Source organism: Bubalus kerabau, chromosome 22, assembly GCF_029407905.1.
Source record: "Bubalus kerabau isolate K-KA32 ecotype Philippines breed swamp buffalo chromosome 22, PCC_UOA_SB_1v2, whole genome shotgun sequence".
NCBI lineage: Eukaryota > Metazoa > Chordata > Mammalia > Artiodactyla > Bovidae > Bubalus > Bubalus kerabau.
In genome coordinates, this window is record NC_073645.1 from 26,707,109 (window position 1) to 26,724,459 (window position 17,351).

The 17,351-nt window shown below is 54.9% G+C and overlaps 2 protein-coding genes across 8 annotated transcripts in view; one reads left to right on the forward strand and one right to left on the reverse strand.

Annotated features, from left to right (window-relative positions):
- Positions 1-3,470, forward strand: part of NEURL1 (neuralized E3 ubiquitin protein ligase 1) — a 46,498-nt gene extending 43,028 nt beyond the window's left edge. For all 4 annotated transcript variants that reach the window (XM_055560259.1, XM_055560256.1, XM_055560255.1 and 1 more), the window contains exons 5-6: positions 479-625; positions 1,130-3,470. In XM_055560259.1, the coding sequence (XP_055416234.1) occupies positions 479-625; positions 1,130-1,368 (386 nt within the window). In that variant the 3' untranslated portion in view covers positions 1,369-3,470. The remainder of the gene's footprint in view (positions 1-478; positions 626-1,129) is intronic.
- A 1,131-nt stretch (positions 3,471-4,601) lies between these two features.
- Positions 4,602-17,351, reverse strand: part of SH3PXD2A (SH3 and PX domains 2A) — a 248,259-nt gene continuing 235,509 nt past the window's right edge. For all 4 annotated transcript variants that reach the window (XM_055560250.1, XM_055560251.1, XM_055560252.1 and 1 more), the window contains 2 exons: positions 16,138-16,257; positions 4,602-13,998 (listed from right to left, as the gene is read on the reverse strand). In XM_055560250.1, the coding sequence (XP_055416225.1) occupies positions 12,025-13,998; positions 16,138-16,257 (2,094 nt within the window). In that variant the 3' untranslated portion in view covers positions 4,602-12,024. The remainder of the gene's footprint in view (positions 13,999-16,137; positions 16,258-17,351) is intronic.

Sequence of the window (17,351 nt, forward strand, 5' to 3'; positions counted from 1 at the left end):
AAAAAACATCACATTGAGCACTTACTTGTGTGTAGGGCATTATGTTAGGGCCTGTGGGAAAGTCACAGGTGAGTCAGGCTTTCTGCTCTCCGGAAGCTCAGGGTTTAAATAGGGAAACATTACAAAGTTACATTCCTGGGCAAAGAACAAATAATTTCCCAGGCTCTGTGATTGCTTATTTCCATGCATGGTGTGTATGACTGGTCAGTGCTGGATAGAGATAGGTGGTGGTGGGGTGGGGGGAATCAAGGCTGGCTAGAGGAAGGGACTGAGGAGAGAGCCCCAAGAGACTCCCTGGACAGTTAGCTCTTTAGGGCAAAGGCTCAGTCGGTCTCTGAGCCTAGTGGCTGGGCTGTGTGGTCAGGCTGCACCACCCATTTCTCTCCTGGGAACCTAATGGAGGATGGAAACTCAAGCTTTCCAAGGTGGGCCTCTGAGTGTCTAGGTCCCACCTTCCCCCCTTCCTCCCTTTCTGCAGGCTCCACCATCCTGGCAGAGCGGGGCATCCCATCACTCCCCTGCTCCCCCGCCTCCACACCAACCTCCCCCAGCACCCTGGGCATCCGCCTCTCTGACCCCTCGCTTGGCACCTGCAGCTCTGGCCCTCTGGGGAGCTCTGCTGGAGGTAAGTAGGCTGGCCTCTTTGGTTCCATGTGACCGTGCCAGCCCTTCCACCCTGAGGGACCTGCCCTCCACCCTGGCTGAGGCAGGTCTGCAGACGGGGCCCCGGAGGAGCTGGAGATGGGCCCAGTGAACCCACGTTGAGTGGTGATTCCTGGGCTGTGTCCCGTCCTGTCCCTCAGCTTGGTGGCTTTCTCCAGAGGACTTCTTGAGCACAAAGAACACCAGAGAGTAGCTCAGTGGGGCCTCCCCAAGTGGGTTTTGGGCCTCCATCCTTCCCGCCTCTTCTCATTGCTTCATGGACACCCTGGCCCCTGGTCTGGGCACGGAGGGGCCGGAAGTGGGGCCGTCCAGAGTACATCCTCTTTCTTCTTGTGCCCAGGAGGTGGATGGCAAGGTAGACAGGCTGATCCCAGTCCATGGAGGAGGAGAGGCCGGGGCTTTCTTCATGAATCTGGGACTGACCAGGTTCGTGCCTCCCCCCTCACTGCTGTCCCCGTGTCCCCAGGAACAGCCCCCAGTTCACCAGTGAGTCTACCCGAATCACCAGTGACCCCAGGCGGGGGCCCGTGGAGCGATGAGTGCACCATTTGCTATGAGCACGCGGTGGACACGGTCATCTACACGTGTGGCCATATGTGCCTCTGCTATGCCTGTGGCCTGCGCCTCAAGAAGGCTCTGCACGCCTGCTGCCCCATCTGCCGCCGGCCCATCAAGGACATCATCAAGACCTACCGCAGCTCCTAGCCGTCACGGACCCACCCACTCCCCAGCTTCCTCCGACTCCGGCCCGGCTCCAGCTGAGGCGCAAGTCAACGGGGCCCCTTCTCTTCTTCCTCGTTTTGGAAATTCATTCCCCTTCTCATTAAACTTGGGAAACAGCCCCTGAGGTCTGGGGAGGAAGGGCTGTCAGGCTGGGAGGTGGGGGCAGAAGCAAGTCGCAGCTCTTCCCTGCAGGCCGAGGGGCTAAAGCGGGGGGGTCTCAGCCTGTCCTGGTCCTTTCCTGCCTGGGGTAGATTCCCAGGAGGTCTCTTTAGCCTGTGTGGCACCTTTGTGAACACTAGAAAAGTCTGTCCCATCCTCTGGGCAGATGCGGCCCTGAGCCCAGACATGCGGCCTGGCTAGTGGAGTGTGGCCCTGGACTTCAGCCTCCATTTTCTTCCTCAGCCAGCTGCCCTTGAGCAGTGCACAGCCTGGGCTGCTGCCTTACTCTCTGACCTTCCCCCACTGTCTCCTTCCTTCTTTCCCTGCCCCTTGGGCCTGGCAGCCAAGGGTAAGACGTCCAGTGGATCCCTCTCATCCCAGGAGGGCTGCCGCCTCTGTGCTGTGCCTGTCTCCCACTCACCCTGGATGTGTGGACAGACAGGCCACAGAAGCCTCTGGGTTCTGGGTTGCTAGCCCCCTGGCCTAGTTGAGACGTGGAGGGCCTCTTCCTGGTCATGGCCTGTTTGCCTCAGTGGGCTCGGGGATGCTCTTGCCTGGGGGCAGACCCTTGGCGTGGGCTGGAGAGCAGGGTAGGTCTTCTGTCAGGCTTTAGCATCCCTGGGAGAGGCCAGGATTCTGGGTTGGGAGTAGAGGACTTCCTGGAGTAAGAACGGCTTTTTTTTTCCCCCCTGTATTTTTATTTATTTATTTATTGGGTTTGTAGGGGTTAGTTTGGGCGGGGGGAGTGAATTCCCACCCCCCAGACTCCTATAAAGGCTGGCCTAGTAGGTGGAGTGCCTGGTTGGAGGGGCCAGCAGAGGTTGTCCTCACTTAAACTCTGCCCTGAACTCCAGCACGAGTCCATAGCCAGCTCTGCTTACTATGAAATAGAACTCCATAAAAAGGGGCCGAGTCAGGATGCCTTCTGGCAACTCGTGTCCACTTTCTAGAGAGGACAGCAGAACCTCTTCAGTGTCCTGGGACTAGCGGATCACCCGGAGCCACAGAATGCCCTTCTTGGGCTGGAGCCTGGGTATCGTAACTGGCTCGTATACATCGAGAGGCCCGAGTTCCCCACTCCATAAGGACATGGAAAAGTCTGGGCAGGCTGGGTGAGGGAAGGCCAGCTGGTCTCGTCATTGTAGGCGCTCTCTCCCCCAGGAGAAAGGAGAAGGGGTGGGTCCCAGCACCTCCAGGTTCTTGATCCTGATTTTGGAGTGATGGGGGACCCCCAGCTGCTCTTAGGTTATAGTCATCTCAGCCCTGCATGCCTGTCCTGGTAGGCCATGGGCTGGGGCCAGCTCTAAGAGTCCTGGCAAGTCTCCCCGAGCCTCCAGCCCTCTGTCCCCTCAGGTGGCTTTTTTTTACGCCCATTGGAGACTGCTTTGTTATATGGCCTGCAGAGCATGGGATTCTAGACCTGGCCACTGACCAGTTGTGTGGCCCTGGCCAGGTCACAGTCGCTCTGTGCCTCAGCTGCCACCTCTGTAAAATGATTGTTGGGGGTGTGGGAAGACTTTTTTTGTGACTCTCAGGGGGTTCTTTGGTGGTGGCTGATATGGGGTGGGGTGGGGTGGTGGTAAGCACAGGGAGGGGGGTCACGATGCCAGGCTGGCCCTGTCTGTACCTGCCTTGCAGGGCAACTTTGGGAAGTCACCATTCTGCCTTGGGTCTCTGCTCCCCACTAACCCTGTAGACCTCTTCTGTGGGAGTGGGGTGAGATGGGGCTGGTGGTGGCCCCAAGCAGTCAGGGCGCCCATCCCAGAGGCAAGGGAAGTTCATAAGTGCAGGGGCTGCGTGGCCTGAGGGTCAGGGAGAAGAAGCCATCCATCCCATTGTCTCTGTTAGTGTGAGGGTAGCTGCTGCCTCCTTTGTGAACTTGGATCACCGTGATTGTGAATAAAGGTGATTTCGTACCAGCCTGAGGGCTGTGCTGTGCAGTATGGAGGGCTGGGGGGTAGGAAGGGCGGGCCGGTGTGTGTGTGGCTGGGGCGGGTGGTGATGGTGATGGAGGTGTGGAGGAAGAGGGCCAGGTGTCCTGGTTCGGAGGGGAGCCAACAATCAGAAAAGACCCCCTGGAGACAGCAGGGAGGGGGAGGTGGCTGGAGCATGGCCTGGGGCTTGTACAGCAGAGGCCAGAATGCCAGGCGAGCCTTGCTGTAAGCGAAAGGGAGAAGCCACTGCCCTTCCGTGACTGCAGGTCTCTGGATCTGTCAAGAGCAGGAGCTGCAGAAGTCCGTGAAGCTCCAAAACGCTGAGCCGGAAATGAACCTGTGTGCAACCTTTGTGGGGGGGCGGCGCCACCTAGGGGCTGAAGGGAGGATGGCAGGGGCTGTGCTGAGCTCCCCAGAACTGGGTCTGCCCATCCCTCACCGCAAGCCCAGACCTCTTGCCTCTGGCTGGGAGCTCAGCTGCGCTCCCACTGGTGGGTGCAGAGGCTTATGGCAAATGAGTGGCACAGCTAGTTAGAAAGGGAGGCCTCTGGCTAGGGGTCTTTGGAAAAACTTCCTAAGTGGGCTGAGTACATCTAGGTGGCTGTGAAAGCTGGAGTGCCAGAGGGGTCCAGGCACGATGTGGGGACCTAGCTCATTTGGCAGCCTGAGCCTCAGAGGGGCATGGGATGCTTGCCTTCCTGCCCTCTCTCCTGGGAGGATGCTCTGACTGGCCAGCCTCTGCCTGGCCTTGAACGGCCATGGGCCACTTCCTACACCAGGACTGCTCAGCCCTGCTTACTGAAGTCCAGCAAAAGTAGGGGAGGGTCAGGGGCTCCAGGCTGAGGAGCCATGGAAGCCCACTGGATGTGGTCTTGGTGGCCCCAAGGTCTGTATCTCCAAAAGCCTGGGCCACTGGCCAGAAAGCCTTCCAAAGGCAGGGAAAGGGTGGAGAGCTTGAGCACGCTTCTCACCAGCAAGGGTGGCAGCTTACATGTTTTCCCCTACCCCTCCAGTGTCCTCAGAGGGCCCGGACCCTGAAGTTCATGCCTCATTTGGGCATAATGTGACTTTTGCCACTCGGCTGGATGTTTTTTCTGGTGGCAGGGGAGAATCAGGAGGTGATTCTGTTCAGTTAAAAAGGCAAAAACTTTATTTAGTTTTTGGGGAAATACAAGATGCATGTAAACATAAAATACAAAACAAAACAACCCAAATCTTACAGTCTAGAAGCATGCCAAGACAGAATATTTTCTGCAGACCAAAGAGTCCCGTCAAAATGATAAAGGACACCTGGAAAGTGGCAGGTCAAGGGGCTGGGTCCCTTCCCCAAGGACACTGCATTTTTGTGATGAGAACAACTGAAAAAAAACCAACCCACTATTAAAGATATTAGAAACATGGAGACAGTTTAGCACCACCATTTAGCCTGGAAATTTTTTAGCACTCGAACTGCCTGAATTCAATGTCCTTTTCTTCAGTTTCTCTGCTGAGGGGAGAAAGGGGAATGACCTCTGTCAGCCCCACAGGTCCCACTAGGAGCTGGGAGGGGTTGCGTGGACACTGTGAGGAATGCCCCAAAGACATCCAGCTAGCTTACATGCAACCATGCAGTCCACAAACCCATGCTTCACAAACCTGCCACTCACACCTGCCTTCTTCAGAAGTCGCCTTCCTGCAGATTTCCTGTAAACTGACAGGGGAAACCCTTTTCCCATCCTGGGTCCTGGATTTAAAGAAGACCTGTTACAGAGACCAAGTTGCAGATCCAAGAATGGAGGCTCTGTTGACCTTTCTTTGAAATGCTCAAGAGCAGTGTGCCTTGCTTACAGGCCACTAACATGATGACTGCATTGCACCCTGTCTTCTGAGTCACACCAGTGAGGCAGGCTCAGCAAACTGAAACACCATAGACATCGTTAGAGATGCTCAAGAATAACTGGCGTCAACAGAAGAGCAAACGAGGTTGCCTTCCTCCCAGATATGCTGGATGGTGTCTGGACCCCGAAGTTTCAGTTTGGGGATGGTGGGTCCCTACTGCATGAACCATTCTGGTTACTGGTCTCTGGTTCAAGTAATTTGAGAGGCCAGTTCTAGATTGGACAAAGAAAGGTGGGCAAAACCAGCCTGGAAACTAAGAGATGGAGGAATGTTCTCCAAAGATTGGTTTGTTGCTGGCAACTTTGGCTTTCTACTAAGTAAATCAGTGACCGTTAAGAACATGCTGGCGACCCAGCTTGTGGTCCAGCAACTAGCAGTTTCCTCTGGTCAGCTTCTTCTACAGCCAAATCTTGAGACTTTCCCAGCCTATTCTGTCTGGGCCCTTGGGTGTTGAATCATTGTTTCCTCCCTACTGGCTCACTTCCTTCTGAAACACTCAGAATTCACTTCTTCCTTCTTTCTAATAAAGACAAAACTCCAGACTCTAAATCCTGACTCAACCTCCTCACTCTTTTCCCTTTCTGCCTAGCAGACATCCTCTTCTGGGAGTCGCCTTCCCAGGGAAGGGATGGAAAACCCCAGCCACCCCAGTCTCTCACACATTCATCTCGCCGACGTGCCTCTCACTTACTTCCAACGTGCTCGATCCATACTTTTGTTTTAAAATGATAATTCTTTCTTTCTCTTTCTTGCCTCCTGAGGTCCAGCCCATTAGCCAGGATGGAAATGGGAGCAAAGGAGGGACCTTCATCGCAGGGACCTATTCTCTAAGGCCACTAAGTTCTGGGACGGGAGAGGAAGCTGATTGTCAACTGCAAACTCAAGATTAGAAAGATAGGATTGGGGAAGGGGGGGATAGCATGGTAAAAACCAACTTTACATGCAGATTGGGATCAAGGTCCAGGAAGGCAAAGCCCTCCACCCAGTCTATAAGCACCAACGTGCCCAACGTGCGGCCTGAGGACCCACAGGACAAAACGGGGAGGGACTCTACCATCAGAGGGGCTGTTCCTCCTGAAATGAAGCTATAGGTCATGACCCTGTTCTGTCCCTGGCTGTGATCACAGAACTTGAGAACCAGAGGCCACCCCCAGCCAGAGATCATGATCGAGGCAAGAAGCTCAGTAATGTCAAGGGGGAGCCCTCCACATGACCCCATGAAGTGTTCAGTTGGGGCCGGCGGTCTAGATCAGGGGTGATGTGCCTACACAGGCAGGTGAGAGAATTCTCACCCCGACCAGCCTGACCCACCCTCAGCCACACAAGAACCGAGGGTAAGCAGCTCTCAGGACACGGGGGTTCCCACAGTGGTGACATGTACGGCAGAGGCTGGGAGGCAGCCTGCTAGACACGCGTTTGCAGGTGGTGGCCCTGTCTGAACCCCTCAGCACCCACACCCAGCAGTGCCTTCTTTCCACATCTTCATTTTGGAGCCCGGGACAATGGCCTAGGCTGCTTCTGCTAGATCTGTTAATGCCAGTGTGAAGTTTCCAACTAAATACTTAATAAAATAATTACAAAAAAAAAAAAGACACATTGCACTCTCCAGCCAGAATTATGTGTGTGAGTAACACATACACTTGCTGCCAGAAGCTGTGAGTCCCGTGGGGCCTGCCCAATGCCAAGGACTTGTTCAGTGGAGACAGCTTGCCCAGTATGTCTTTCCTCTAACCCCATGTTATTTAGTTCAAGTGGGAAATGACCAACACTCACACACATGCAGTCTCAGGCGCACACACACACACACACACACCACATGCACAATGCACTTACTCAACAACACACAGCCCTCAAAAAAGTGAGGGAATCTTAATTCTTTAGCAATGTGGATGGTTCTCTTTCCAGAGAGCACTGCATCGTCTCGAAAATTGGACCTATAGACGTATCCACTCCAAGGAGACACACCCACCCGCAGGGGCACAGTCCCACTCTGGGCCCAGATCCATATTTGTACAGAAATTCATCAAATGGGTTGGAGCAGCAAGTGTACAGTACTGGAGGGGGAAGGCATGAGCCAGCGAGGTTGCACCTGTCACCCTGAGGGGCAGAGCTCCCAGGGCTTGGACCCAGAGACTTCCCATCCTGCCCTCTCTACCCGCACCTGGGTAGGAGGTGGGAGCTTGGTACCTGTCGGGGGAAGTTATGTCCGCAGGGACCTCCGCAGGCTTCTCCAACACGTTTTTTCGAGATCTTCTGGGAACTGTTGGGGTGTTGAGCAGAGGCAGGATCACGCCTCGCTTGGGCTGAAGTCATTGAGATGAATGGGTGGCCCCGGCTCAGCGCCAGGCCCAGCTGCAGGCTTGTGGGAACTGGTGTCACTGGAGGATGCTAGGCTCAAGGCACCCACATACCCCCCTGAAGGATTTGGTTACACTGAGGGTTCCTGCTCATAAAACTGAACTTGAGGTTACATAGTTTTAGAAAGACTCAAACATACATCAAAAGGATCATGGCCCAAACATCAAGAGATTGGGGTGAGAGAGGGCTGCTGAGGGTGATTTTTAGGACAGGTCTTTCTGAGCAGCTGGCTGAAAAAGAACGGAAATGAAAACAAGGAGCGCTTCCTGGAGGTCCTTGCTGTGCGCCGAGGGCTGGGGCCCTGGGAGGCCGAGTGCCCCATGCCAGTTCCCTGAATCCCGTTCTTCTGGGTGGACAACACCCAGCAGAAGGGGCTGCCCTCTGGCAGAGACCCCTGCCATCTTGCCAGGGAAGGGGGAGGAGGGATAAAAAAATATCAATACCCAGGTCACCTGTTGGCCCCACTGCTGACTCCTTCCAAGAGCCCCACCTCCCCCAGCAACACATGGGGCTGCTGGCCCTCCCCGCCACCATCCTACAAGCCCTGGCATCCCTCTTGATAATATTGCACTTTTCCTGTCTCTCAGATTGTTTTCATTTTCGATTGAGAATGCAAAGTATTTGGAGGGGGAGGGGAAGTGAGTAACCTTATAGAAATTATATATTAGTTAAATACAAAAAACAGGAAAAGTAGGGGTTACTTTTTCTTTTTTTTCCTTAAAAACAAAAAACTACCAAACCAAGGTCTAAACTTAAATAGTTCTACACCTATTCTGCAAATACTAGTAATATGGAAATAATGCTTGACCGAAATTCCCTTGTCTTTTTTTTTTTTTCCTTAGATGATAAAAGTAGTAACATGCCTTGCTGAGGAAAGCAATGGATATAAATGCCTGTAAAATATGCTGCTCTAACATCTGAAAGTGATTAAAACGATTCTATATAATGCCTTCGTCAAGATGGAGAACAGTGGAGGAAGAAAGAGGGGCCCATGGGGCCAGGCTTGGGGGTGGAGGGGGCCGAGGGCTGGCGAGGGGGCCCGGTCACAGCTGGCACACCTGCAGTTCAGGTTGTCCCTTCCAACTCCCTCTTGCTGTCCTTGGGGTCCCTTGGCCTAGTGGGAATAGCATGATGGCTGCCAGAGACCCCAGCCAGGCCCCTGTTACAAAGTGGGAGAGAGATGAAGACATCTTTTTCCCTTGTAATAAAGTCTTTAAACTGAAAGAAAAAAGCACCAAAGGATGCATCTTCAGGCATTATATAAACCTCAATAATGACCTCAGAAGGGCTCATTATGATTAAAGTTGCAGTATACAGCAATACAACATCATTTCACATTTTCAATCGCAACTAATGGAAAACTAGGTTTGGACACTGCTGAGATTTTTTTTTTTTCTTTTTTAGTCCGATCCGGTTTTCCTCCAGATGGGTCAGAGCCCCAGGCCCCTTCCCTCCTCTACCTGCTGCCAGCAGTACCCTCCAACATCACAAAGCAGCTCAGTAGCTCTAGGGAAAAGCCCTCTTGCCCTGGGCAGGGCTAGGAGTCCAGGGGCACAAGCCCTGGCATCCCCTGGCCATGACTGAGAGGGACTGGCATGCACCCTTCTTGCTTCAAGTATTAATATTCTCTTTGGGTTTGCAGGGTCTGTGCTGTGCTGTGAGTCGGGGTGATGGCGAGGGGCAAGGGGTGAAGATGGGGCATGGCAATCCCTGTTCACTGCCCAAGTCTACATGCTGTCGCTAGGTGGCAGCATTCTCCACTTTTCCTGGATGCCTGAGCAACCCCAGCATCCTTAGGGCTGGATGTCACAATGTAAACACGATGACCACACTATAAACGCTAACGGGGGTGGGAAGGTCTGCCGTTAACTATGTGATCTGGGGAAAGCTAATTCCTGTCTTTGGGCTGCAGTTAACAGGAGGGTATGGCATGAAGTGATCCTGAAGGTCACTTGTAATGACTCTATTACTTAAGAGCACTGGAGATTAAGGAGACGGGGTCCTTGGCAGGGCTAGGAGAGCCCCACAGGGCAGTACAGTGGAAGAGGAAGGGCAGGGAAAGGCAGGCTCTAGGGAGCACTGTGCTCCAGTCCAACTGAGATGCTCTGTGCTTGGCAGATGGGTCCTGCACTCCTTCCTGGCCTGGCTGGCATTGAACTGGCTCAGTGCAGACATTGAGGAGTGAAGCCGCTTGAGCCCTCCCCCTGGAAGATAGCTACGTGGAAGGTCCTTTAACCCGACAGTCACTCTACTTTTAAATTTTATTTTAAATAATCATAAATTACTTTTTTTCTTTTAATAAATATGTGCTGTTTAAAAATGAGAAAAGTATATACTGCATCTTTAAGTAATGCACTTTGCTCTCTGGGTTTCTTTCCATTCCACCTTATTAAAGTGCATTAATTAAAAAATAATGAACCACTTCTTTATCATTATTGTTCAAATAAGTCCAAATAATATTAATATAAAGACACTACAATACTACCATTAGTACTGCAATCTAGCAGATAACTCAACATCCTGCTCTATTTAATACTGTCCAGCAGAAGAAAATAACTAATTTTAATTTTAAACAAACAAAAGGAAGCAAAATCTCACCACGGCCCTTTCAACAAAGAACGGGAGCAGTTTGCTAGAGCTGCCAGGCATCAGTGTACGGTGAGGAAGGGGGAGGGGGGCGGCTGGGGGCTGAGGACACGAGGCACGGGTCCCGTGCTGTTTGTTCCAGCAACATACACTGCCTGGGTGGGGAACAGGGGCGGAGGGAGGGCCTTTCCTCCTCAGTCCAGGATCTGGCAGCTAAATCAGTGGCTGTGAAGCCTGATTTGTCCACAATCAAAGGCACGTGTGGAAATCTACTCCCAGCAAAGAGTGAGTCCTCAGGGAAGCCAGTGTGGCCTCTGAAATGTCGACTGAAAGATACCACCCAGAGTTGAGAGGGACTTCACGTTCTCTCTTCTCGCTTCACAGGGGCGCTGCCCCTGGGGAAGCCCGGGCTGGCTCCGGGCCCAGGGATCTTCGTCTTCTTGGGCACTGCTCGCAGGCCACGGGATGGCTGGTGGTGTCTGCCCAGCGGGGTCCCCTCAGCCCAGGGTGGGGCGACCGCTGCTTCTCCACTGCCTACACGTGAGGCTTTGGGCCCTGCCCGGGCCGGAGAATGTACGCTGTTCCTCTCCTGAACGCCACCCTCCTCCCTGGGGAGGGTCCTGCCCTGCCGAGGTGGCGCAAGAACCGAGAGAGCAGCATCTTTGCTTCGCCACGCCTGGGGCTGGGGCTTCTCCCGCCTGAAATCCCTCTGGCCAGTGCCGGTGCCGTCCACACAGTGGAAACCAAATGAAGCGACTTCGGCTTGTGGAGAGGAAGAATGCAAAACACAAACCAACCAACCTCCCCACAAGAGTACGACAGAAACGCCACCTTCTCCCCATCCTGTCCCATGAGGCTAACTGCCCTCGGGCCCCCAAACAACCCCTAAAATAAGGCCAAAAACCCAAGGCCTGACATAGAAGCCCCAAAGCAATACACCTCTCCCAAAACATGCAAAGGAATTGCCCACCCAGAAATACCCAAAAGAAAGTCTGTGCAGACTGATGAGACCGACGGCTCCACCCGCCCTCTCTGTAAGCTCTGGAGCTGGTGGTCCTCCACGGCATGCCCTGGGCAGGTGGGCACTCTTCCCAAGGCCAGCGGCAGTGACGGCTAAGAAAGGGGATCCTTGCTGGCACCTGGGCAACTGCCTTTTCTTCCGCAGACATGGACAGAGGCCCAGCCCAGGGACAGCCTGAGCTCATAAGAGATGTCTCCAAACCCCAGGGCCAGTGGTGTCTCCTACCACACCCACCCGTGGCGGGTGGTGGTCCCTGGGAACCAGGATAATTCACAAATACAGGTTAGGACGATACAAGGGCCACTCTGGCGGCTAAGCTAACAGCCACTGAAACCAGGCTAGGCAGGGGCAGGGCACGTGAGGCCCCTACAACCACATCTTTTCCAGATTGGCAGCCAAGGCACAAATTGGGTTTCCCACACGGCCTGTCCCAAATGGCGCTGAGTCCATCAGCAAAGTCCCCAAGGTGCACACTTGAGGCTCAGCTTTCTCGCCCCTGATCCCAGGCCCAGGGCACCCCTGCCCATTCCCTTTCCCTGCTCAATGTGGGCCCCCGCCAGACCCCACCTTCTAGCTGGGGGTCTTCGAGGTCACACATTCTGCAGGTTTCATGTTGTCCTCCCCACCCCCTCCCATTTCCCCTTTCCCTTTTGTCTTATTCCCGCTCACCCACACTAAGGCTGGAAGGACCCACTCCCCCCCTTAGTTCTTTTTCTCCAGGTAGTTGGAGGGTACCCAGCCTTTGAAGGGCTTCACCCCATCCAGGATCTGACAGTACCACCAGCCGTTGGGGTTCCTCTCCAGGACCTCCATGGACACGCCCTCCTGGAAGCCCGCCGTCTCGTCGTCCCCCTCATAGTCCGCGATCGAGACGTACACATCTTTGAGGTTGTTGTGGATGAACTGGGACTTCTCAATGGGCTTGGGGCGCACGGGGGACACAGGGATGCCATTGCGCTGAGTGGGCAGCAAGGGGTGCTCCGAGCCCTGGCTGGCAGCACGTTCAGCCAGGCGGCCCTTGGCCTCTGCGGCTGCCGAGCGGGCGGCGCTGAAAGAGGAGTTCCGGCGGACGCCTCGGAGGCTGTCGGTGGCCGTGAGCGACTCGTTCCTCCTCAGGGCGCAGGACAGGTTGCTGTCCTTGGGTGGCGGGGACACGAACACCGACTGGGGCCTGACGGCCACCTGCCGCACACCGTTCCTCATCTTCACCGCCCCGGCGCCTGAGGTCTTGACGAAGCCCCCGGGCGGCTTGGAGGGGATGGGCGGCGTGGCCCTCTTGCTCTGGTTGACGGTGTTGAGCGCTTGGACGCGCTTCTCGATCTTTTCCAGGCTGTCTGACTTGCCCTCGTTTTGCTTGCTCTTGGGGGCCACTGTGTCCGTCTCTTTGCCAGGTGGGTCGGATGGCTCGTTCTCGCCGAGCACCAGATAGTGGGCGGGGGCCCAGCCCTCCAGCTCCCCAAACCTCACGTACCACCAGCCGCTCTCCAGCTTTTCAAGCACCTGTACCTCCACGCCCGCGGGGAAGCTGATCTCCGAGTCCTGGACCTTCTGGTAGGCACTGCATGTGGTGTAGGAGGTGGCCTGCCCTTCCCGACCCTTCTTGGTGGGACAGGGGGGCGAGGCAGCAGGGAGGGTGATGAGATCGGCCGAGCCTCTCCTGGACCCCTCGCTGGGACCCTCGAAGGCCGTCTGGGGGGGTAGCTCGGAATCCTCGCTCTTGGAGCCCTTGAGGCCGCCCCGGAGCTGGCCCGTGGGCCTCAGCTGGCGCCGTAAAGTGCTGATGTCCATCTTCTCTTGACTCTGGGACTCTGCGCGGTTCAGGAACGGCTTGGGCCGAACCGACGGCTTGGCCCGGGCACAGGAGGTCAGCCCAACCTTCGGGTCGGCATCCTTCTTCGCCCCGACCTTGGGAGTGCCACGGATGCCCGCGTCCGAGGCGGAACGGGGCTTCAGGTCCCCGCTGTTCTTGGACAAGGATGAGGAGGAAGAGGAGGAGGAGGAGGAGCAGGTGGTGTTGATGGTGATGGATGAGGAAAAGGAGGCTGAGGAGTGGTTCTTCCCCAGTTCCGCCTGGGCGTTCTTCTCCGCCTTGAGCTTCAGAAGCGAGGATGATTTGGGGGAATCCGATTTGGGGGAATTCTTCCTGGCAAGGGACAGCGGGGAGCCCCCTGGGGAGTCGCTGTCTCGGGAGGAGCGTCTGGCCGACAGGCCATCCTCTACACACGGCCGGAAGCCCTCGTTCTCGTAGATGGTCTCCTCCTCCAGGGCCACGTCCTCTGTGGATCCGCCCACCTTGAAGCGGGCGCGCTGCAGCGAGGAGGCCGGCGAGGGCCTGCGGGGCTGGGTGGGCCGCCTGTCCCCTGAGCCACTGTCCTCCGTGGGCTCTTCGGTCAGCTCCGGCTCTGAGTCGAAGCCAAAGGCAGGGATGTCGTACTCGGGCTCCTCGTACTTGAGCCTCAGAGGGGAGTCCTGGCTCTCACCGGGGCCGGCTGGACCCTCGTCGGCCTCCTTGGGCTTGCTGGGTGGCGCCGGCGGGGGCACCTTGGGCCGTGTCAGAGTGCTCGTGCGGCGGCTCAGGTTGGGCTTCTTGCGCTTATCGATGTAGGACGCAGGGGCCCAGCCCTCCTTCTCACCAATCTGCACGTACCACCAGCCACCTGAGTTCTTGTCGATGACCTGGGGGAAGGGGCAGATAGGCCACTGAGCTGGGGGACTTGCCGGTGCCCGACCGTGTGTGGGCTGGGCTCTGACACTAGGCTCTAGAAGACAGTAGCTCCGCTTCCTGGACAAGCTAACACCACCAACTAAGTGGCGCAGGACCCAGCGCAGGAAGTGATGGGCTGGCATTCAAATTCAAACCCAGGTGTCTGTCATCTCCAGGGTGGGGGACTCCCTCTCTCCAAAGCCCCCGCCCCTGTTCTTCCAAGTCTCTGTCAACACCCTGGTGGAGCTGGCCTCCTGCACAGACCCTCACTTCCCTTCCTGCTGAGCCACTATGCTTAGAAGATGCCCTGTTCTCAGTCCCTACAAAACCCCACTCGCCAGGGACCCATCTGTACAGAAGATTGCCACTCCACCACTCCCATCCTCCAATCCCCCGTGCATTGCTGGCCCTCCCTTGGGGTCCCTGGAAAGGGTCTCTCAGGGCAGAAGAGAACAGGAGGGGGCAGGTGAACAGAACTCAGGTAAAGCCTGAGACCAGATCTCCCTGGCTTCCCCACTTCATGCCATTTCACGCCACTGAAATCCCACCACTGAGGAGCTCTCTTTGAGTTGGTTCCCCATGGGAAGGCTGGGGCTCTCAGTCATTCCCACATGAGTATAAACTCACTCAAGAAGCTTGTTTCTAAACTGCTACTTGAGACTGGAGAAAGGCCAGGAGTGCGCTTGCCGGCTATACCGAGGGCTTTCCATGTGTGCAAGCTCTGCATTCCAGGATACAGGGGCCAGCTGCACTCATTTTCCATAAGGGCATCGAGCATCCCAGGATCGGGGTCGTGGAACCAACCCCCCACGGATCCCGAGGGACAACTGTAATTTTGAACTGTGGAACACTCCTGGAAGAAGGGTCCCAGGGAGAAGGCGGGAGGCTCGGGAGCACTGGCTCTAGGGGAAGAGGGGGAAGGGAGGAAGGAGGAGATGGTCCTTCTGAGGCCAGCTCTCGGCAAACCCTGCCCTGCCTTGGGTCCTACATTTCATCCCTCGCTCTGCCCGCTCCACACTCAAGATGCCTGCCTGTGTAGATCCTAAGAATGTCAGTTCTCTTACACTATGAACTTTGTAGGCTCTTCTGGAAGCACAGGCACCACTGAGAGGATGATTTCTCTTAGAAATCTAGTTCTAAGTTCTAGGCATGTGATTTAAAACATCCACGTTGGGGAAATCACCTCCTCAATAGGTAGAGACTGCCCAATTACTCTTCTGATGGTTTTACAGGAAGCATTGGATTTAACTCCATTACTACACAGAGCCATCCAAGAGAAATGACTGAGTCAGGGATCTTCTCTGGCCCCTGGAATGCCACGTGTAGCGCTGGCCACAGAGCAGGGTCTCATAAATGCTAGGAGATGGGCTGGGAGGAAGCAGGAAAGGGCCTATGACCCATCTGCAGAGAGAGCTCATTAAAACCTGGGGGAATAAATGCTAGAGGATGGACTGGGAGGGAGTAGGACAGGGCCTATGACCCATCTGCAGAGACAGCTCATTAAAGCCTGGGGGAGAAGTGCCTAAATCAAAGCTCAGAGGTGCCTGTGGTGTGGACATGGTCAGAACTGGGGTCCTCAGTACCTTACTCTGGCTGCCTGCTCCACGCTCTCCCAGCAACAGCATTTCCTAATGTAGGTCTTGTGGAACCCTGGCTCCCAGGTGCTCCTGGGAGAGGAAGGTAGGTGATCTGGTCTATTCCAGTCCCCTCTTAGAGACACACACAGTGACACCCCCATATCTAGGTTCTGAGAAGTTCTGCAATTAACACAACAAAGCTGGCTGGGTTTTGTTTAAGTCACTCTCCTCCCAAGTCATTCAACTCCAGAAGCCCTTTGTTTCAAGGCATCTCCGTCACAGGCTCCTGTGATGAGCTTTGGGAAATGCTGGTGTGAGGGGAGCTGGGTGGAGACATGAGCCGTGGGTTCTAGTCCTGGCTGTGACACAGGCTTTAGGCAAATTCTCAGCCTTGTGGGTCCTGTTTCTGCACCTTTCCTGCCCACCCCTCAGGAATGTTTCCCCACCGCCCCTACCCCCAGACATAAATGGGGAACACGGGAGGTCTCTGACCAGTATGAGTTATAACACTTAGCCTCATAGCCCAAGGCTCACCTCTGCCTTCTGTCCACCTCGAAAGCTGATCCCATCTGAAATGCACGACTGGAATTCAGCAATCGTGTAGTACTCCACCTCAACAGAAGGGGGCTCCGGCGGCTTCGGCAGCTGGAATCCCTGAGGCAGAGAAGGGTTCAGGGAGCAAGACCCACCTGATCAGAACGGTAACTGAGGTGAGTGTGGCACTGAGAGCAGCTGGACAGCAGCTGACCTGAGGATTATCAATCACCTGAGTCTCAGGGTGTCTCCTCAAGAGACCATTCTCCTGCCCAGGCTCTCTAAGAATACCCAGGATTCACTTGCAACTTGTTGGAGCTATGAAAATGATCTTCTAGTAAATCTCCACTCATATCTTCGGAATCCAGTTTTCAGGTCCCAAAGTGAACGTTAAAAAACAAAGAAACCGTTGTAACAAAGTCCTACACACTGCCCCCCGGGAGATGAAAGTCACATCCTTGAGTCTCAGGTGAAGGTCCACTGGGGTGACACCTCGCTACGGAGGTGTGGGGTGGGTGTAAGGGACTGTGGGGTTGGTGAGACAGCCCTTGGGTCGGTCATCATGATGATGTCAAATGGTCAGGCAAGCATGGAATAAAGCTCAGGATCACTTGCTCTGGGGTGGGGTGATCATGCTGGGCAGCCTAAATGCTTCCTAGATGCTGGCATGTTGATACCTAAGCCTGACATGCAGAGAAATTTAGAATGTGGCCCCAGCCCATGACCTGTGAGCCTCAATCATTCGTTTTACAAATGTTTGTTTTGTGTCTGCTGGGTGTCAGCCTCCGTTCCAAGGCACCAGGAAACCAAGAATGAATGAGGAGGACAACCCTCTTGACCTTGTGGAGAGGACATTCCAGCTTTGGCTGGTCTCATCTCTGACGAACGAGACCCTGGTGTCTCCCTATCACTTCCAGTATGTCCTGGGATCATACAAAGAGGTTAAAATAAAAAAGGTACATGTATTTGGGAGGCTAGTGTTGGGGAAGCAGCTTTTGAGGACGACCTCAAATGACCCTGCCTTGCAGATGGATACATGTGGGCTCCAAACCCAGGTCAGCAGTTCATCAGCTGTGTGACCCTGAGAAAGGCTCTTGACCTCTCTGAGCCTCAGCTTTCTCATCTGTAAACTGGAACTAATAACAGCAACAGGAGAGAATGAAAACTTCTGGTCTAGCCAGGGGCACAGGAAACACTCTATAAATACAAGCCAA